At 35.2% G+C, this 23,298-nt stretch overlaps 1 protein-coding gene across 8 annotated transcripts in view; it reads right to left on the bottom strand.

Moving 5' to 3' along the window:
• The window catches only part of LOC126870250 (octopamine receptor Oamb-like), a 105,541-nt gene that overhangs the window by 18,755 nt on the left and 63,488 nt on the right, over positions 1-23,298 (bottom strand). Inside the window, exon 1 of one of the 8 annotated variants that reach the window (XM_050627784.1) lies at positions 20,181-20,459. The exons of 4 other annotated variants lie outside the window; for them this stretch is intronic. In XM_050627784.1, coding sequence (XP_050483741.1) covers positions 20,181-20,192 — 12 coding nt within the window. In that variant the 5' untranslated portion in view covers positions 20,193-20,459. Of the gene's footprint in view, positions 1-660; positions 679-16,189; positions 16,655-20,127; positions 20,460-23,298 lie in introns of those variants that run through there. 3 more of the 8 variants (XM_050627777.1, XM_050627779.1, XM_050627780.1) reach the window with 3 other exon arrangements.

Raw genomic sequence — 23,298 nt, 5'->3', positions numbered from 1 at the left:
GGCCATACCGAATCGGACAAATTAAATTTCTAATGAATTTTCTACTGAAAAAAAGAAAAAAAATATGTGTACATATATCGATTTAAATGACATGTTCAATTCCTTTTTCCGTTTCAAATTTTGATAGTTGAAACTCCGCCTTTAGTTTTTATTTTTCATATAAAAATCATTTATATGAGGTAAGAGTGTCGAGTATTTGAAAATTAACTTCCCAAGGTTATTTTTTCACTATGTACATTAAATTTCTTATTTTATCGAAAACTTTATAAGCCCTTATGGCGTTAAAAGATTATAATAACAATGTGCGATGATTCAAGATTAACTTATCAATTGCTTATAATATTTGTGGTTTTTTCTATCTTTCGCAGTGTTAGGAAAAGCAACGAGACTCACTCGTTGTTAGAGAAATTTCATTTATTAGAAAGCAGTCATTATGCATTTTAACTGTAGCAAGTATCGTAAAGGATCTTTTAGAAATTTTCATCCTGTTACCAAGAATTCAGCCGACACAGCTTCACAAAAAATAAATAGAAAATAAAATTTCCACCAAATTTATATTAAATTCGAAAGAATGAAGGAAGCAAGACAAAATCATCCATTCCTGATTCTCGGTTCTCGATTCTCGAGACGCGTCAAAAACATGAAACATCTCTTGCTTACCTATTCTCGAATTTAGCGAAAACTGGTGCAGCAATGTTTTCTCGTTGCTACGATCCCTCTGGAAAATCAAATAATCGGAATTACCAGGCAAAAAGCGAGAGGGCACAGAACCATGCTCGTTACATTGGTTGGTTACCTTCGACGCAAAACAGGAAATACTGTAGTCTCAGCGAAATGTCAGCGGGTATCACGGGTAGCCAGCATTTAATTTAACAGAAATTCCTAATAAGGTATGGTTGCATCCCAGTCGGTTAACACCGAAACAATTCGTTTAAAGCTGTTACGCGGGTGTATCTATGTGTAGGAACGTGCACGCTGCCAGAAGCTAATTAATGGTAGACGAAACGCTTTCACGGTGTCGTGAACTTGCTAAAAGAAGAACTTTGTCGACTTTGTATACGTCTGTGTAGTCCGTCTATGTTGCGATGTGACACGATATGTTCCTTTCGGTCATCCTCGACTACATGGAGCATGCGTTTATATATTTCGACAAAGAGATAGCTTTTATATTGTTCTCGACAAATGAAAATGCTCCGTCTAACCTTTGCAATTGATCGAAACCATTTCTGGCCTTAACTTTCATGGCTTTAGATTCGCGGAAACTACATGTATCTAGAGTTTATTGGTGTCGTTTTCGCCTTAGGTCGCCGCAGTCGGCGTGATTTATGTTTACTCTAGATATGAAATTTATTCTTTTTCGTAGCGTTCCTTCTTTAAAGGAGCCTATAGGTAACGATCCTTCGAAAATTTTACGTTACTCACTCCATTTTCTACTAGAATTGCACTAGATCTGTAATCTAAAAGGTTTATTAGCGTTTATGTTCTTAACTTGTCGTAATTTATGTTTTTATTTAGACGTAAGAATTATCTGCCGAATGTAAAAGTCACTTTTCTTTTCAAGCAATTCTTTTGCATCGCAATCCTTTCAGGAAAGTATAAAAAACAATCTCTTAAAACATAATCTGCCACTATCTACTGTATCCTACTTCGTTATTAGAATTTTCCTACGTCATCGCATACAAATAAGAATTCAGAAAAATGTATTCCATTGTTTCGCAAAAATTATAGAAAGAAATAAGAAATATATACAAAAGGAAATATTCACCGAACGAGCATCAAAATGTTTTTTCATCATCGGTACTGGTGAAAGGATTAAAGATCGAACGCGTTTCCATAGAATAATCCTTCCTATGCTCTTGCGCGGATTACGAGTCAGAATCGCGAGTCGAAATCGCGAGTCGATTCACCGGAGTCTCGAAATCACTCGTCCGGAAATAAAAACGAGGCTAAAAAATGCTTCGAAAACTTTCCGGACAGATCGTTATCCATGATTTCATTTCTACTCGTCCAACCTTCGAATGCATTTCTCATCCCCGTGTCGATCGTGACTCGAGGTGAGGCTTGCGGCGACCGAACGTGACCATTCGTTGCTTCGATTTACGGACAAATTTCATGTAATTTCACGGCAAACGGTTATTTCAATTTGCATAACCATTCGCAATTTATTTACGACGCAGTACAAAGTGTTAAAAAGTAAAGTCTAGTATTTTGCAGATTCATAAATTCATAATACACGAGTGCTTATGAATTTTTTCAACATTTCTTCCTTATAGATTTTTTACTTTCAATTTTCTATACATATTAATATCAACTGCTGGCTATAAGAAATAAAAATCCTAAAGCAATACGTAACCGGCTCTCTTTTTCATTTCTGCGATTTCATATATTTGATTTTAGATTTAAGATTTTACCAATTTATAAATTTTATATTTTCTATACAAGCAAAATTTTACATTCTTTGTTAGAAAGAAAAATTAAGAAAAATATTTTTACGACGTTCAATTCTGTAGATAAACAGTATGTATATACCTACCTAAATCATAATTTACATAAATATACCATTTTTTGTATAATAAATTTATATTATAAGCCAACATTTTTTTAAGACTTGTATAAAACAAATTTTAAATAGCAAAGTTAATTCACAATTAATGAACAATCCTGTTTATAAAAATACTTCCTCCAAAGAATTTGTTTAATTTGTTAACGGACATTTAGAAAATCTATCAAACATCAAATAAAGACTTGAGTATTCTTATTTAATTTACATTACATTAATTATTATCTAATACATTATTAGATATACGATATATCTACGATGTATATGTTTATGTTTATACATAAACGATTAGTACGTAAGTAAATCATTTCTCAAAATTGCATTATATATTTATAAAATTTTCCAATTTATATTATTTTAAATGTATTTATACATATTTATACTGAAAATATTCCAAATAGGCTGCGAATGTGTTTATGCAATTATAAGAAATTTAAAGTTGTAAAAATGCATAAAATAAATTGCAAATATTATGTAGAAGTATGTAAAAATATAATATCGATCTTTTATTGATCGATCGAATTATTGTACGATGCCTAGAAAGATCGATGTAAACATTGTGCGGGGTATAGACATTGCGCGATGTATGGTTTGTCTGAAATTTCGAAAGATTCATCTAAGCGCGCGTGAAAGGTGAATTACAAATACGTATTTGCAGATGTATACACTTTTTTTTGTGTGGATCGTTAGATCTTTCGTACCTGCTTGTGCCACTGGCTCGTGCGACCCCACTCCCACCACTTTAGAAATTGAATAGCGAGACAAAGCCTCGAGAAGTCATTCAGTTGCCTCATTTTGTGCCGATAACATGGATCGCGTTGCGTTAGATTTCTAACGTATTCTAACCTACTGGCGCGTGCTTTCGGTAGCGTCGTTTCTACTTTACTTTTTTACTATCGTTTATATCTCGTTTATTAATATCGTTTAACTAATACACGTCTATTTAACGATTCTTCGAACATTAAGGCAATGAAGTTAAGTGGTTTTAAGAAACTTTTTGTCTGAATGTCTCTTCAGTCGTCTATTTATCAAATGATATTGCTACCGGTAGCTTCTATCGTAAGCCTCTGTAACAAGATTTCAGTTCGATTGCGTTTTCATTTAATTATTTTATACATTTGTTTTAGTTTTTGGTTATTTTTCGTACAGGTTATCGACCGATAGCAGGGATAATATTAGAAGTAACAGGAATATTAATATATGGGTGTAACGACGATTAATGAACAATCCGACGAATTCTCATGGAAATTTTGTAACATTTAATTTATATTAACTAAGACAGTGGTGTATGAACGATTCTATTGTCTTTTTATTCCAACGTGAGTATTTATTTGAAAATATATTTGATACATGTTTTATAATAGATAATTTCTTAATTATTTGGAATACTAAGATGAAAGTAACGACGATTAAATAAATCATTGTTCTATTTCGAATGTATGAAATTATTCTCTTAGTTCAAACGCATTTTTAATGAATTATCTCATCGTTACAATGTAATCCGGGATATAGAATTCTTGATAATTTAACGATAGCTTCGTGTAGACAGAGTTTGAAACATAGAAATAACAATAGCTTCAACTTATTTCGATATATATCGTTCATATATCGAATTCAAATTATTTTTCAATATTATGTGAATTTGCTACAGTTAACGTTATATACTTGCAAATTCGTAGCGTATATTTTTTTCATAGAGGTGGCGCGCAGTTAGGCTCAAATATTTCAAAGTAACGTTTCGCGCGCGTTTGTCCAGTATTCTTTAGAGAATATTTAGTTGTGAATTTTTGAATTCTTGTAAATATTTTCGAATATTTATAATACGCGATCATAGTGTGTTAATGGAGTGTATATTCCATACTCTGATAACGAATATTCACGGTATAATTCTCGCAAATGATTGCATTACATTCACGACATTCGTAAGCATTTGTTCGATATCGAGAAATATTCTATAACTCTCAACTAATATTTTTCACACTTATGCCAATTTCTTGATAATGATCTTCTAACTGTAGAAGAACAACAGTATGTTCCAAATAAACGTTCGATAGGGAAAAGAAGAAAAATACCGAAACGATATTTCGCTTCTTTTACACACTACCCCCTTCCCTTCTAAAATATAGCCAGCCCGCCATTACACAACTTTATTTTCAGAGGATATTTGCGATCGCGCGCAATGCGGTTTGTAGAATCAGTGTTTGTTACGCAAAAGATTTTTTCAATATTTTCAAATCACGATATTTTTGATTACATTCAATCAAATAATCACGTAACGCAGTCTTTTGTTTTTCCTTTTTTATATATGTGTTCTTTTTGAACACTGGTTCGTTTACAAGAACGTAAGTAGTTTTACGTATAGTATCTCAATTTGTTCAATTTTCTATATTTTGTTCGAATTATTGTTAATTAGAAAATAAAAATTTCAACATGGAATTATAAAACAAACGTCTAACATATTTTAGAAATCATTAAATTCTTAATGCGTAGATTCGAAACTTTTATTTTGGAGTTTCAGTTTATATATTCATTCGATATTTATTAGAATTTCAATCTTTATTATTAGTAAAATTACGAATTTAATGAACTTCCATTTTTCATTATCTTCAACTTTTCAAATAATCAGCAACCACTCATCGTGTTTTGTTTTGTAACAGGCTCTTCAGAACCTCTATTTCCACTGTTGGATTTTCAACGGTTCCTGTCTGATGTTAGTCTCCCTGATGATATTCGCTGGGATAGCACAGCATCCATGGTAACGTCCTCTGGTTCTCCGCTTCGAATGGTGAGTGGCATGCATTTCTGTTCCTCCGGTCACTCAATCATGTCGTAGGATGGAAGGTCCGAATCAGCACGAGTGACTGGTTGTATTACGTAGAAATTTTTGCGAGTATAGTGATCGCTGGTATTTTTTATACCCGTGAGTAGTAACATTCCTTTTTCAAATATATTAGTTTAGGATAGGTCTTCTTGCACATCGTGATTATAATAATTAGTTTTTTAATAGTTGATTTAAGCATCCACATTTGAGAATAAATTCGTGGTACTTGTAAATATGTATATTAGTATTGAGCGAGAATATTTGCAAAAGGCAAATATTTACACGAATATATCTGTATGACACAAGTATAGTCGATCTTAAGCAGTGAATTTCAGTATAAACAAGAGATATCGAAATGATCTTGTTTGAGCATTTTGTAGTGCAGATATCGGATACCCTCCGATTTCGTTGCTATGAAAGCTGCAATTATCGCTCAATGGTAATGAAGATACAGGCAATACACGATACAATAAATAACGTTGAATTTAATTTTCTCTTTCGTGACAATATTAAGTCACATTCGTTTATTCGACTTCAGATAGAGTTTAAAATATGAGTTAAAATTCATTTTTTTTCTTTTATCGTACAAGAATGCGTAAAGTTTTATGCGCAAGAGGAAACTTCGCGACAGGCAGATTTTTGACTCGAGGCAATAATTTTGAACGCTGCTTCTGCATTTTCGAAAAAATGCTTTGACGAAGAGATCGCCTGAGATTATTTCTATCTTAGTAATACATTTCGATTTAACCATTTAAACATCGAGTCTTATCCTTCGATTAATGCTACTTTTTTTGTAATATTAAAATTTCAGTCATTTATTAAATTAATAAAGTAGAGTTATTATAATCTGAAACTAAGTAATAAAATATAAGATCGGAAAATGTTAGTCCGTTAAATACAAATTAGACAAGCTAATCATATTTTTAGATCAGGAATTTCGGATTTAACCCTTTCCGTGCCCATTGTCAGGGCCTCGCTCACGTGCCCAGGTGTTACTTGGATGGGAGAAAGACATTGGGCACGATGACCATAATTAATGCAAAAATTTCTCAGCGATTGACGATGTGTTATTGTATCGTGCACGACAAATATTCCACATTACGTGTGTGTGTGGAGTGTGTGTGTGTGTGTGGTTAGGCTGTGGAATTGCGTCGTTTTTTCATTCGTTACAACTTGGAGTATTAAAAATGTTGAGACATATATTAATTCAATATATGTATCAATAAAATCAGAATTTGTGATAATATCACGTACGCGATTAAGTATAACCGCAGTGTTAACATTTCTGTCAGTTACAATCATAATTCCAAGTCTACTTACATTTATTCTAACGGGATAATTTCTTTAGACGTGTTTTATCGCGTTTTGCGCAATGGTCACTAGCCTTCGTCAGTCGATTTCAGGAAAATGGTACCTTAGAGTGGGCATGCTGTTTGTTAAGCTCGGGTGTCGGAGGCGTCCCAGGACGTCCTCTCTATTGTAGGACCTTTGCGCCCGAGCGTTTGTGTGAGAACAGTGGAGCGAATGTGTTGGTGTGCCTGTTTTGCCATTTTTTAAATATAGGGCTAGGTAGGATAGGTAGTATACTTTCTGGTGTGCCTGTTAATTATAAGTAGGTAGGGTTGGGCAGGTTGGCACAGTCTCTGGTCGGGTAGGCGCGCTTTCGTGTGATCAACCTGTTTCTGGAAATCTGATTTGAAAAATCTACGGTGAAACTGGTACGAGTAGAACATGCCCTCGCCTCTGGTTTTGTCTATTGATTTTTCGAATTTCGCGGACGCGGAAGCGACAAGTGATCGTTGGTCAGTCCATGTGCACTTGAAACAGCTTCCGCGGTTTACATTTTTAGTTTACCTTTATAAGTTTTTTTTTGTTTGCGATTAGAAAGACTCGAGCTTTGATTTAAGTTTTAGCGGGCATCGCGCCCGAAGAAAGAAAAGGCTATAAGTCGAAGAGGCCCGGTAAACTGCCACTCTAGGGGGCAATTACTAATGGCTCCCTATCCTCTGGGTCATCCAGATCATGGAAAGTCATTCTTGTTACTACTTTGTCACTATGCTCGCTTTTAGTATTTGTAGTAGTAGTAGTAGTAGCTTTTTTTTTGCCGATGTATATATCGTCTCATCATCTCATTGGGCTAATCGCGGTTTTTTTCTTAGTGTCGCGAGAGGATGCTTACGGTTTGAATTAGAGTTGCGATAAAATGATAATCGTGTTTGCTTAAGTTGCGAATTACGATATTGCGATTGTCTTTTGCAATTTTTATTATGAATTTTTAGAACTTCTTAGAAAATTATACGTATCAAAATTTATCCAGCTTTATACTGTTTACAATTAAATTGTAAAATTGTTAGTTCTTAATTAATTATATAGTATTATAAGTTGGAATATCAGAATATTTGAAGTAGCTTTTTCATATAATAAATAGTAATTTCCATTGAATTCAGTTTAAGAGTTAGCGTTGCGACAATGAGCGATCGCGTTTTGTTAAGTAGAGTTGCGTTTACAAAAGACCCAAAATTCCTCCGACTGTATTTGTCGGAAACTGTTCCTGGATCGCTAGATACAGCTACAAGAGCTGTACAAATGCGATCGTTCATCAACCTTTTAAATGGTTGCACTGAGATCTCTCGCTATTAGTGTTGCGTACTGATTCGATACGAGTGCGTAGATTAATATTTGTTAGTGTTGCGTATCAAATGTCGGGGGTTTTCAGACCTCTTTCTATCTTTTCTCCTATTTTTCTCTTTTTTTTTTTGTAAATGATAGATTAATTGATATTGCAGATATAATGGAGCACTCCGTGTTTGATTTTGAGAATTTTCTGTTTCACAAATATTAGTATAAAGTAGCGTTGCAAAACAAGAAGAATATTACGTTTCACTCACGGTTTGTTGATCGGATTTATATAGAGTGGAGGACGATTGAATTTCAGTAGCCCTTCTGGCTACTGCGTTGTTTCTTTTCCAGCGCTCCTTATTAGTTCGTTTGTTATTGTAAATACTGCTATAAGACATATTCTTTTGTTAGTGTTAATGTTACCATGACTACTAAAATACGGATCTTTATTACGAATATAATACATATGTATATAAAATATTAGTAACAAAGTATTATAGTGAAATATCTTAATATTTTCTTTAAGAAAGGAAATGAGAAGGAAAACGGATGTGAAAGAGCGAAGATATAAGAGTGATATGAAATCCTTTTTTTCGTCTCGTTTCGCTTCGTGCACCACGAGGAATATATGCAATAATAAACATCGCGAAATGAGTTGACAGCAGCATCCTTCGACAGTACTGCTGCGCTGTAAAAGGCCACGAATGTTGAATAATGTTGAATAGGATATTTGTCCAAACGATTCCGAAGAGGAAGTGACGTGATTCTGATGCGGTTATTTCGCAGGAGCGTAGAAATTTCGAATGCGAAAGGAAATAGAGATCGATTCGGCGTTTTGAGATTTGACATTTGGGAAGGAATGACGTTGAGGCTGTTGAAGAAGGTTGAAAAATGTTGAAAAGTTTTGGAGAAATTCTTCTAGCGAATTTTTCAATTTTTCCTGGAACGTAAGACGTGGAATATTTTGAAATATTTGATATTTCGTATCTGGAAAAGAATAGCGTGTTAGGAAGAACTGATAAATTTTCGAGAAATTATTTTATGTTTCTTTAAATGTTTTAGATTAAGGGGAAGACATAGTATTTATCGGAGAGAGTTGAGATTTTTATATTTAGACAAGAATAAAATTTGTCGAGTCGTAGGAAAATAGAGAGTTTGTTTGTGTGAAATTTTACAAGATAACTTTAAAAATAAATTATACTGCCATGTTAAGAAGAAAGAAGAAGGACGCAGAGAAACTGAAGATGATTTAGGAAGGTTTTAGGTTTCGAATACAATAAGATGTAGATTCGTGGGACAGATGTATGCATTAAATAACTACGAAATTTGTATATATAATAGAATGGAATTTGTTTATCGAACTTTGTATTTAATAAAGTGAAGACTTTAAAGAATTGTTATTTTAATATATTGTTAATTTAATCTGCTTAGAGAATTCTATAGAAAAGAGAACGATATTTGCGAAAGTATATTACGCATTATTAAAAACAGAAAAATGGAACGATATAAAATGAAGATAAATTTAGCGAAATGAATACGTTGCGTACAAATTCTATTAAAATTATTTCAGGGTTTAGAATAATTAAAAATTAACACGTATGAGTAATTCAGCTTAGATCGATTTTGTTGAAATTTTCAGAGAACAAGTGTCTTTTGACCGCGGTAAATTGGAACAAGAGGATTAAGTCGGCAAAACTGCGCTCGATCATCGAAAACAACGTTGCCTGAAAACAGCTCATCTGCGAATTTTAATATATAATTCACTGATCTGTCAGTACGTTACGATATCTTGTGGAAAGAAAATCTCGCTCTTTTTCATATACATTTTCGTCCGAATTCACAATAACGAGCCGAGAAATTACGAAATTAAAACAACGGGAATATTATATATATCGCATATATTGTAATATGCAAACTCATAAAAACTGAATAACACGATTTACGCAACACTGAAGTCTAACAAAATGGGGAAAAATAGCAAAGTTAATAGTTTTAGATTGTTTGTTGTTGATAATTCTACTAGTTTAACGAATTTAAATCTATGCAAAACATATGTAAGTAATATCAAGGTTAGCTCGATAAGAACAAGGAAGTAAAATAATACGTAAAAGTTGTGTGAACATAGTATAATTAAAAAATATAAATAAGACGACTTATATATTATTTTATTCAGATAAAAAATTGTATCAAAATGATAAATACATGTATAGTGTAAATTGTCTGAACAAAAAATGCAGCGTTGATCTCTAATGGCTTAACATATTTCTCAACAATGTTAATAATTGAACATTAATCTTTTTCCTCGTATTCGAATCTCTTGGAAAGCCTACGAAAAACTTGGTTCGACTTACGAGCGGACTTCCCCCTCGAAGCTGCTTAATTTAAAACAGAAGTTACTCCAGGAGGCAGCGAGAACGAAGAAGGAAGAAGAAAGAAGAAGATGAAGAAGAGGAGGAAGAAGCAGGTTCGGAGCTACGAAACAAGCTGCAATTAAACGAGGATCCAGAAAGAGCTTATCAATTTCCAAAGGTGGCTTTAAATTGGCCCCAAAGCTCTGGTGAAACTTGTTCCACCGACGCGACGTCTTAATTTAATATTTGCATCGCGTCGTCCCATGTCGAAAGCTTCTTAGCAGCGTGGAATCTTCGTTTTAACTAGGACACGAATCGTGTAATCGAAGTAACGAATCATTATACCAGCGTCCTTTTTTACGAAATTAGGATCTCAGGATACTCGAGAGTTTCGCCAGTAGCGTGCATAAATTAAATCTAAGTTAATTGTTTCACTTTTACTCCTTCTTCTTCCTTAAGGAGATTTTAGTTTCGGAATGGTGTAATTTTATTCTTGGAAAATCTAATTTATTCATACTTTGATATATTTATCGTTAAAAGATATGACTACTCCAGTTTCAGATGATGCGTTTCTTTTGTTAGAAATTTTAATTTTCCAACTGTTTGATCTTTGTATTTTAGAATTTCATAGAATAACATTTTATAATAGGATATTAGCTAAAAAGATTATATTATTCCCACAATAAAATATAAAATGGAAAGAATTTTTCTTTATAAAGCTTGTACTATTCGTATTTCGCAAGCCACATACTTTTATCGTTTTTTTTTTTTTTTATCAAACTGAATCTATTTTATATTATTCGATTTCTGTTAAACGAAGGACGATTCTATCTTTATCGCGGTCTGATCAAAAACACAGATACTTGGCTTATATTGCTTACTCTATCAACGATCTATTAACGATGAATTAAAACGGAACGAAACAGCCTAGCTTGAAATAGCCAATACATATTTAACCTGTCATACGCGAAAATTATTCCACACACGTCAGATCTCCATTGGGAAAAGAATAATTCTATTTTGATAATCCGAGCTACCTGACCAGAAACAGTCTTATTCTACTTATAACGTCGCGTCGATTAAATATAAACCCAACGAATCTATAATCTATTATATTACATACTTGGATCTTTCTCGATTTTTGAAATACCATAAGTATAGAAAGACATTATTATTAGTATTATTATTATTTCGGATTTATTTCGAATAGAAACAACTCGATTGAGAATCGAACGACTACGTTTCATGCGACTCGAAAGACAATTACCGCGAAGAAAAATAGTTCTTCTATTTAGTTATAGAAAGTTAACTACGAATTAACAGAGAGAGCGAGAGAACGACGCAACACGACGATTTCCTACGGACAGCCGTCGATATTTGCAATCAGCATGCTACATGCTGAGCATTAATTATCATACTCGTTAATTACAGGCACAGTCATAATCGCTGCTTCCATTAAACGGTATCGTCAATTAGCAAGCTGCAGCAATACATACCTCGAACGTTTCTGTTTGCCTGGTCGCAATCGTTTGTTCGAGTCGCGTCGTTTCTTGAAGGGGGTGTGACGCGAACGAGATGCAAATAGCAATGTAGAGGGTAAGAAGCTAGGTAGCTCGTTATATCGCGCCTTTGAGCCGTGCGTCGAGGCTATACTCATTGATATCGGCCTGTTAGCACGTTCAAATTATACGTAAATCCCTTTGAATCGAACAACTATTGTTTTAATGGGATCTTATTAATTCACCGAGTATAAATCTTGCTAATTTTGCGTAAGTAATAAAAACACGAAAGGGGTTGGCATGTTTCTTCGAATGGAAGAATGATCGTTCTGCGAAAATCTTGATGGAATTCTGAAGCAGGGATTGTAGATATTTGTCTTAGTTTTATAATAAATAATTAGTGAAAAATTTAACTAATATGCTGCTGAAAAGAAAGAATCGCTATTGTGAATAGTTCTATTGCGGCAACTAAACAGGCAGAAGTGAAAAGACTGATTTTAGGACGGTTCTGTAAGAAACTATAAATTATAATATAATAAGGAAAATATAAGGAATGCCAATAAACATTTACATGTGACACGGAAGACAATTCTGGAACAGTGTATTCAGCATATAGATGTTGTTTATTTTTTTAATAATTGATTTATATTGGAAAAGTATCAGAAATATTTGCAAATGAAACGTTTCTTTCAAAACTTGCTAATTATATCTAAAATATTTCACATGTACGATCAAATTATTACTACTTACTAACGTACAAAATATAGAAATAATATTCCAGTACATGAAATATTGTACACATACATATGTGTGTGTACCTATAATGAAATTATACTCGGCTTATGGAAATTTACGATAATTCTGTCTTTAAGAAATTTGTATTCTCGTTGAATTATGTATCTGGTTATTTCCTCATGTCTATATATATCTTATCTGAAAAATTATATCGATTAAAACATTTTAAATCCCATCAACTATTTGCAGCAGCTCTTGTTCCGTTAAACGTTGTAGTAGCCAAAACAGTATCGTACATTTATTATTCAATTAATTTTGCTCTCTTTTTGTCTTTTTCCCTTTTTCTCTTTTTAATACTTTTTTTACTGCATTTCATCCGGTTTCCTTTTATTTCTCAACTGTTTCCTCTCTTCCGTTGTTTCTACGTGTTAACATTCCGCTAAGATTTCTTGGTGTTTCGCTGTTATTACCAGTCGCTCTACAGGTAATAATAGCCAAACATCAGGAGGATATGATTACCAGTAGCGTCTGTTAATAATAGCGAAACACCAGGCCCATGTTTAACAAATTGCAACATTTATCGCGAATGTTTCTTCGTTTCGCCTCGCGCAGCAACAGTTGCTTGGATTTTTACGAGCGATCGGCGTAAATAAGTAAACCGACCGGCCGGATAGCTTCTTCCCGTGAAACGAGCTTCCACAACGGTTGATCGAGAAATCCCTTTACCGATAAAACCATCGACTCACGTAGATAATAAATTGCAAAGTAATGATCTCGCCTGGCGATGAAAATGAGCGAGTATTTATATATGATTAATAACACTCGTGTTTCAAATTTTCAAATGGTGAAGCTTACGATTAGAATGCAGGACAAAATGAGTTGTAAATAATTAAAATATGCAGCGCAGGGGATTAAGAGGTATCCTTTTTATGTTCTGTACTAATTTCACGATCGCTGTATGATTATTTGTGTGGTTGTTTATTGTCTATATTTCATAATGTATCGGTACGTTTCGTACGGAGAAAAGAAGGATTCGTATTGTGACGCGAATGGTGTAACAATGACACGACTGTGTCGAAGTTTTGTAAATTTTAATAATATAATAATATAATAATAATAACGACAAAAAATAGCAAAACAAACGATAACTATAAATAATATAAGATATAAGAGTACGATAATATAAAAATAATATCATAATTACTCAAAGAAAATGTGAGAAAATTTGCGTCGTCCGTTGAGATTCCTTGCGGGAATTCATCTACCAACCTACTTGGGGACATACTCCGTATGTATATGCATAAGTGTGTGTATATCATAGTTCGATAAATGTACGGAGAAGTACCGCGGGTAGACGCACGGCTAACATAGCTCTATACCTTCAAGCAGAGTTACGTCCATTCTATTTTGCCGGCAAGCCGATTCGCACAAACAGTACTTTTAGGTAGGATAGGTTAGCGAAGATGAAGGTTAAATATCGTCTAATCAAGGTATAAATGCGAAGTTTCCTCGGGTAAAGAATAAGAACAAATGGGAGAGAGAGAGAGACTCGTGGGATTTTCAACAAAGAACCGGAAGGTCGTACGCGTGACTGGAGACCGAAAGACTTGCGAGGCTCGAGGTCATCTTTTAATCTTAATCTAGCCGTCAAGCAAAGTAGGTAAAGGTAGATATATAAGTTAGCGAGTTCTCCGATGCTTGGGGTGGCGGCGGCAGTGCCGAAAGATTTCGCGTGAAATCCACTTTGTTTCCTTTTTTCTTCTTTCTTCTTTCTCGCTCTTCGATCCTTTCCTTTCGTCCTTTTCCTTTTTATTCACACGATCCTCTGTTTCTGGAAGGAACGGTGCGAGCGATTAAGATAGAGTCGCGTCACATCGCAGGGGATAAAGTTGTTCCGGTAGGCGAGAAATTTGAAATTGATGACGGGATTAACGGAAACTTGTTCGCTCGATGTTCTCCAAGTATGTATTACGACAAGTTTAAGCAGGGTTTAAGGATTTCAAGCGTCGATCGTTTACCCTGTTAACCGAGCTGGACGAATTAACTCGTCATTCTGATTACCCACATCTTTGATAGAACGATTTCTTTACTTAAACATGGAATTTATAGGTTTTTAAATACATCCTATTATTTCTGTTAAAAGTAAATTATATCATATGCATATACGTATGTTTATATATATTTGCAAGCAAAGTGGAATTATCTGCTCTGGTTAACTTCCAACTTTATAGAAATTTCCGGTTAATAAATAACATAAATGGATTTTCACGGTTCAAAGCTCTTAAATGTCTTCTGACAGTAGAATTTTCTAAAAGCCTGGTTTGACCATTTAAAGTTTCCGGTATGTGTAAAGAAAACGTTAGTGGTTGGAAATGTGTCAGAAGATCGTTTAGAATCGTTAATATCACGGCACTGGTTAAAAGACACTTCGCCCGCGACGCGACGCAGGAAAATTGTCTCTGTCTAATTAACAGGTTCAGCAACTTCCTGCAGCTTCGATTTGAGCAAATATTTTTCCAGCCGTAGGTAGCCGTCCGAAACGCGCACTCGCATCCAGTACGAGCAATCTAGCTCGTATCATGGAGAAACATTTCTTTCTCGGAGCGATCTCGCCTGATTCATATTCCATCTTATTTACGTTTCCGTTTTATTTACTGCCAAGATCCGTTCCCTCGGTATACACATTACGCGGCAAATATTTTCCATACCAGGAAAAATTCTACGGGGATTGCCCGGGTAAACGATGTCGGCGAAAGGAATGCTGCGAACACGTTCAGGCATCGTTCAATTTTTTTATTTCCATTACAGATTCGATATGCCAATGCAATCGACTATTTGATAGTTTCAGAATTTTTAACTACATGCTTTGAGATTTTGTGTCCGGAATAGCTTGAAATTTGGAAAACTCCAATCGAAAAGTAATATTAGTGCCAAACTGCTACTAAATTTGAGACATTCGACGTTTCTAAGCACCGATTATTGTTAATAAACGTGAGTATATCGAACAGTAAGTATGGAATATGAATATTTTCGTCAGGATCTATTACCGTATCGGAACGCCCATAGATTTGACTATTAGTTTCGATTGAATCGAATTATAGATTGAGCTTTTAATATAGAATTTGGTGTCTGATATTCTAGTTGTATATCGAATGTATATTGAAATTCTCAAGATTTCAGTTATAAAGTGAAAATACTAAAGATGAATATGATACACGACTAGTACTAGATATATTCTCACGTTAAAACATCGAGACACGAAGAAACTTAAAATATTCAAAATTTTTGGCATTCAAAGTTCCCTGTAATCTCATTAAAAATACGTCAGCGTTCGAATTCGAAATCGCAAAGAAAACTCGAGTACTCGAAATTTTTACCACTACAAATTTCCAATACTTGCATACCATCTGAAACGACCTAAACCTAAAGTCAAAAACCCTTAATAATGCTCGATGTTGAAATTTGTAACCAATAAAAAAAAAAGAAAGAAAGAAAGAAAGGAGAAAAAAGAAAAGAAAAGAAAAGACAAAAACCAACCACATTATTATTATTTCTTTTTAAGATATCTAGGATAACTGGAGGATAATATCCAGTGATAACTTACTGAAGTCGTCTCGACACAGCGATAAAAGACACAGCTTTGCTTTTAAAAGATATAGATGATCTTGAAATCTCCTCTATGGCTTCAAGCACACAAAAAATGTTCGTATCCATCTCCTACCACTGTGCGAGATTCGTATATGTATAACATTTTTTCACAACGGTTTTTTATATCATTATCAGTAACGGAAATATCCGAAATGGACACAGTTATTGCTTCAGTCTATACATAGCATACATATTTGGCGTGTGTCGAGGGATGCAGTCAGATAAAGAAAGTGCTGATACAACCGGCCGATATCATTATGCCGTGGCACTAGGTTAAGGGTTATTTTCGAAGATCTGATCCAGATCGCGATTACTCCTGATTCATCCGTCCAAGACGAAACAACACCGCTAATCATGTGTACGATCGAACAGCTAATTATATTTAATCGGTAAAACAACTGTCTATACGTATACTATACATACCGTGTGTGATTCAGTTTTTTAACACATACATAAAGCTATGAACTTGCATAAATGTTCGCGATCTACTTGTCATTTTCTTCCCCTGTGGTCTGTGAATAGTAATGGCGTCAAATTTTGTTCTCTTCCAACGCGATCCATCATTCAGTTGGACGTTCCCACTAGGTAAAAGGGACCATTATTTCTGGTACACGTTATAAGAACCAAATCGACAAGTAGTTTTATCATTAAGCCAGTGATAATCGGAGAAGAGGCGCGCCGTTAATTCGAATGTTGATTGGCAGCCCGGGAATGACCGAAATGACGCATTAGCGAAATTAATTTTTAGCCACGGTGCAATTATCGTTTGCCCATTAACGAATCGCTTAAAAATTCAAGTTTGATTTTACAAATGGCCCGATATGTAGATAGGAACACTGGCAATTCGGTCATTTGCCAGATAACCTGATTATTTGCTACCGCTTGCGCAAATGTGCATCGTAATTAACTGAAATCGTTAAATGTTCCTTAATCGAACGATTTTACGTATCTACGTGGAACATCAAATACAGTATCAAAATCTAATTAACATGCCATCTTCTTCGTAAAGGATTGCTTTTTCTTATCTATTTGAAACAGTGATCCGGAAATGAAATATAATACATTATTTTAATGCTAAATTCCGCCAGTGCCCAACCAAAAAGGGGAAAATAGTAAAAGAAAAAAAAGAAAAAGCGAAAAGACGTGGAAGGAAAAGCTGCTCAAGTAACCGGTATCGGTTGACATAAGAGAGAAAACATTTACAGAATGAATAATCGAAGGAGAAAACGCGGCAGCGAAGTAAGCATCGTCGCGTTCGACTACTAATCGCTGGCTTTAATTATACATCTACAGTCTCGAAATTGCGTGTACGATCAACGACGATCATTCCATGATAGCTGTTCGGACAGAAACAAAGTAATAATAACGTGTATACCTTCGATCGAACGTGTGGACACTGATGATCGCGAATCACGCGTCCTTTTCCCCTTTCCCCCTTTTCTTTTTTTCCCCTTTTCATTCTTAAATTATGTTTGTACAATTATTCTCGACAAAGGGGTTTAAGTCAGTTCTACGAATAAAATTGAAGAATTCTGCGATTCTCGCTAACGATCGTTCATTTTTCAGAGAAACCATCGGGAAACTGTCAAGAATGAAAGCTATGGACGCTCGATAAACTTTTTTTTTATTACTGTTTCTCTATATTCTTTTTCTCCTGAATCGATTGGAATTTCTTCGATTTTGAAACAACGATTCGGTTTAAAATTTGTGATCAATTGCGTGGCATCCTTTGATGTTTCATTTTTGTTTCCTTATTAGAATTTTTTGCTTAATGATTAGCGAATATGAAGATTTGAAGCAGTATTCGTGGGAATGATTGATCCCAGGGTTGACTTTTAAAGGATTTAGGAGATTTTAGGAGATATAACGGATCAAATTGCTCTGCAACTAATGAATTTCACATTAATCCCACTAAATCTAATAATAATTCGAAGCAACAAGTTACCACAATTTAATTATAGGGATATATAAACTGGCAAAAAAAAAAAAAAGAAAAGAAAAAAGCAGACAAAAGCAGGAAAAATGAAATTTTCATTTTCGAGTCAATACGAATGGAGAGTATCAGCATGCGTTGTGAAAAACTGGACCGTGTCCATCAGGACACGGCCTGATGGATGATAATGGAGGCGCTGACACGAAGGGTCGCCACAGTGCCGGAAGCGAGCTCTTGAGCTGCACCTTTACGGTGAATAGAGATAAGGAAATTTCACAAATCTACGACACACCATAGCGGGGAAATGGGGAAACGCTGTCAATTGCGATTCGTTAATTAAAATGCAACGCTTCTTCGATGGACGTTTCCTTGGTGAATCTAACAATAAGAGTAAAATCAACTGTAGCTACGCTCGCGCAGGTGTTAGTTAATCTCGTAATGTCAACGCAAAGGAAAGATACATGGATGTCTATGTAATTGCGTGAATTTAATAATTACTTCTATGTAGGTTCGATCGAAAGCAATGATTTTGAAGTTTCAGGCGGTATGAAATTTTTGGACCATTAGAAACAGTTGTAATTTATACTGAAATGACAATTTGTCCTAATTGGACACTGTGATATATTGTACATAAAAATATACGAATTCGGTAAATATATCCTACATATGTACATGGAATAATTCTCAAGTGCTAGAGTTAGAACTGGTTAGAAGATGTAAGAGTTTTTCTAATTTAACATTTTCATATAACAGTTTCTTCGCGTCTGTTCAATTATGTTCGTATTCGTGTTCCGCAACTGGCTTGTTCTACAAAATCAGTGCCGATTGGAGAAATTTTGAGAATGGGTGACGTGGAAATGATAAAATGGAAATGACAACATTCTGAATACTTGAGAACGAGAAATTAAATTAAAACTTGTTTTCCTACTTGTGGCTTTAACTAAATCGTTCTTTCAAAATGTCAAAAAATGATTAAACCATTGCGTACCTACATCGTACTTGTCGACTCATCGATGAAAGAAAGACTTACAACGTTTAAGCTGACAATCCGTTCAAGTTTAATCATTGAATCTCCGTTATGCAGTACACATTTATTACTACCCTCGAAACATAAGAGTAGAGAGTGTAAGTGTGATAATCCGATTTAATTTCACTTGTCGAATCTATTTTATTTATTACTATTCTCGGTGGAAGAAAACAGCAGAAAGAACAATTGGATCAAAATTTTAAACATTTTAATTTAAAATCCATCTTATCGATGCTAACTGCGGACTACTAAATATCTGGCTACTAAGGAAGAACTTGTAGAAACGAAATTTCATAGCAAAATCTTTTCAGAGAAGAAAGAGAACATTATTCTATATTTGTACGTTCTTTGGAAACCACGTTCTTCGTTACTTTTGAAATCCACTGATTTCAAGATGAAAGCAACGATACGCCTGAAAGCAAATTTGCTCTTGTAGCAAATATTCAACCATCAAAGGAAAGAAATGTTGCATAAATTAACCTTCGTAAAATGATACCAATGGACGTGCGCTAAACTCTTTTCAAGGTGACAGAGAGAAACACAATGAACACAAAATTTTACCTGTCTATGTCCTTTTGCAAACGACCTCGTTTTCAAAATGAAATCAACAAATTGCCACTAAATTCTGTTTAAAAAAGGAAAAGAATACAATTGCACTTTACCGTACCCTCGTTACCCATAAAATCCATCTGTTTTAATTAAAGTAAAAGTGAACCGAACCCAACGTTGATGCACATTTCACAATCCTATGACCCGTTTGATAAAGATTTGATAAATAACTCGTTCGATCGGTCTGAAACATCGATGTCCCTTCGTATAAAATAATGGTAATTATACAAAACAGTTGTTTATAAATACCGAGCAGTATAGAGCAACGGTAAGCGAATATAGTAAAAGATGCCGCGATTATATAACTTTTTTGAAGTAAACGTACGGATAGAATGGCCGGCCACTGCGATAACGTTCATCTGTATTTCCTTTCCTTACCGCCAAATTCATTTGCGATTTTCATGAAATTGCACGTGTTCTTCTTCTATCCCCGTATAAAGATATTCCAGCAAAAGGAAAAGAAAAAAAAGAAGAACAAAAAACAAATGAGAATCGATTGGTTGCAAGTCGATTTTTCATGGAATCCGCGATAGTTTGGCGCGCGATTGGTTGACAGAGCGGTCGAGGAGGCAGTCGCGATCGCGAGGATACCCAGAGTCCCTTGGGACTCCCGGGAGGGTCGAGAGAATCGTGCTAGACGCGTCGCGGGTGAGGATCGCACTGAGGATCCGGGCACACAGTGCCACTGCAGCCGCATGCGCGCTTCCCCATGCCAACGGAATTCATATCCTCTCTCCCTCTCTCCCTCTCACCCTCTCGTTTCTATCGCCTTAGACCTACGACCGACCACTATATCCGTTCCGTTACGTTCCGTTCCGTTCTGTCCTTCCCTTCGTTCACCGGATTACCCATTTTCTCCCCTTATTCGAATTTGTTTTCGTATCTGCTTTTAGATCGTGCACCGGTTTTTACATATTGTTAATTACCTAGCAGAACGATATACCTGTCCGCAGAAAGAATTGTCAATTTTGAGATATTTCCAAAGAACTCGGAGTACAATATTTTTTATATTTCTGTTATATCTGTTATGGTAAAAACGACTATGCGAATAATATAAAAGATTAATTAAGAGGGACGATGCTCGGTGTTTCTTTTACGACTCTCTTTTACCCTTAATGGATTTACGCTATATAATGTTTGAATGGAAATAAAATTCCACATCCCGAGTATAAAAATAAGGATGGTATTTTGGAAAATTTGACTAAACGAGGGAACTAGATTGGACAAGCTTGTTGCAGGTACTTTGTTCGAGTTTTACTTTGCTTCGTTACTCGAAAACTTTCGAACTAACGTTGACAGTATCTTAAGAAGATTTACTAGGCGTAGAAAAGTTGAAAGTAATTACACTCGAATTTCTTGCTACAGGTAGTTTGATTTTATTTCCTGCTCGTAAAACTTTTACGACTATACGTTTCCTCTAATAATATGATATATGTTATTACCTTAAGAAATGTTAAGAGGATGGATCAATAGCAGCTGACGATCCTTTCCAATCGTTTCTAATTTATAGAATTCTAGTTTATTTGGGCTGGAAGGTTGAGATTGGAACGATGGCGATGGCATGTGGCGTCTTGAGAATGCTGACCGTGCGGCAGAAGATATGCTTGGAACGAGAGTTTACGAAAGTTTAGGTGACATTCGAGGTGTTTGTAGTTTGCAGATAGACGATTCCTTCGTTGAGTCGATTAGCTTTTTATCATATTACGATACTATATAATATAATAATATAATTTTATCGCTCTTCTATCGATCTCGCAATTCTCGCTAGTAGAAAATGCCATTTTCTCCGAATAGGATCGTTCCTTTATTCGCGTCGTCATTCTCTTTTCCCAAACAAAATTATTAGAAGTAATAAGTGGAAGAGTTTAAGTGTTGTAACTAGCCGAAAAACGAGCCTTATCCCATTTATGATCACTGATGACATTAAAAATCTATGGAGAAATTTAACCCGAATCAAGACCAACTACACGCACAATTTCTTAGATATACAGTTAAAAGATCGAAAGTTAAAAGAACTGAAAGAATCATACTTATACACCTTAATTAGAAAAGATCGACCTTTGCTAATTTCTTCTTCAAATTTTCCAATATCGCAGGTTACGCCTGCTCGATTCCAACAATTCCGTCGTTACCACATCCCGTCTGTCTATTTATTTCCCCCTACCGGTATTCCATTTCCACTCGCAATTCCCCTATTCCCCGCTTTGTCATCGTTCCGTACTGTACCCCCGCTCTCAATCCCGTTTCCCTCTTTTTCCATCCCTGTCGGTCGAGCCACTGTGTGCTGCAACTCCCCCGCAGTCTCTTCCTACGCGTCCCTGCACGCTCGTGAACGTCAAAATATCGGTCACATCTCTCTTTCGTCTTTCAGCCACATTACGATTCGAGAATGAACAAGCGATCTTTTTATTTCGACAAGTTGGATAATTTTGAAACAAGGGAAACGGTTTTCTTATTTATTTAGTAGCGCGAGCAAAATAGCATTTGCTATATTCCTTTGTTCTCGAAATTTCAAAGATTAGAAAATTTTCAATGCGAAGAAATCGGTCGAATTTTAACAGAGAGTTTAAGAGACGTTTGATCTAATATCGTAGAGCAGTGAGTTTTCTCAAACGATAACGAAAACAATGGTGGAAGAGAGAGGAAAGGGAATACTATGCTGTTATTATTATTAAAGAAATCTTGGCATCGTGTATTATTTTCCACCTTCTTCGTCTTTTCGCGAATACAACGAGAATTTAACGAGATATCATCGAGTATTTCGAAATTTTTCAGAAATTTCCGCCTGAAGCCGACAGTTAGCGCCGCGTTGCGTTTCAGCGGTTAGCAACGTTGAAACTTTTTGCCAGATAACGAAAGGCGACTAATTTATGTTCCCATCGCCATTTCAGCCCACGTTTAAAGACCTTTGACATTTCTCCCACTTCTCGCACAGCTTAGTTTCATCCTTCCTTGCAACTTTTTTTACAAAGATTGTTATCCAAGTTTTCGAATGTGTATGTGTCCCTCGCGGAAGGGAGGAGAACAAATTCGCTTCGAACGTGCCAACTTGTAACACGGTTTCCACGGAATTTTGTTTAATTTGGCTGCTTCTTACGCGAACCTGGTTGCCTTAAACAAGAAACGTCGATGAAACTTTTCCCTTCGTTTAACGCTTCTCTATCTTTTTTTCCTCTCTCGTTATATTTATAAACTTTACTTTCTTTTCTCTCTTCCGACTTACTTTCTCATATTTTTCTTCTTTCCACTTGTTGAATTTACTTTTCATTATTATCCGCGTGTTATTTTACTTGCGTATGATTATTTCGGCCTTTTATTTTCCTTTTCTGTTGTTCTTCCCTTCCTTCGTCTTCATTTTTGTCCGCTATAGGGTCGAAAGTTTGAGCGATTCAACGGAGGAAGGTAAAGTCGATGAAATTAATAGGTTTAAGCTCGCTCTGTTTTCCAACGCCATCCTACGTTCAGTGTTCTAACGCGTGCGTCACACGTTTACAGA

Source organism: Bombus huntii, chromosome 10 (genome assembly GCF_024542735.1).
Source record: "Bombus huntii isolate Logan2020A chromosome 10, iyBomHunt1.1, whole genome shotgun sequence".
NCBI classification, from domain to species: Eukaryota; Metazoa; Arthropoda; class Insecta; order Hymenoptera; family Apidae; genus Bombus; species Bombus huntii.
The sequence above is the reverse complement of the archived record's forward strand: the minus strand, read 5'-3'. Positions and strand labels throughout refer to the sequence as shown.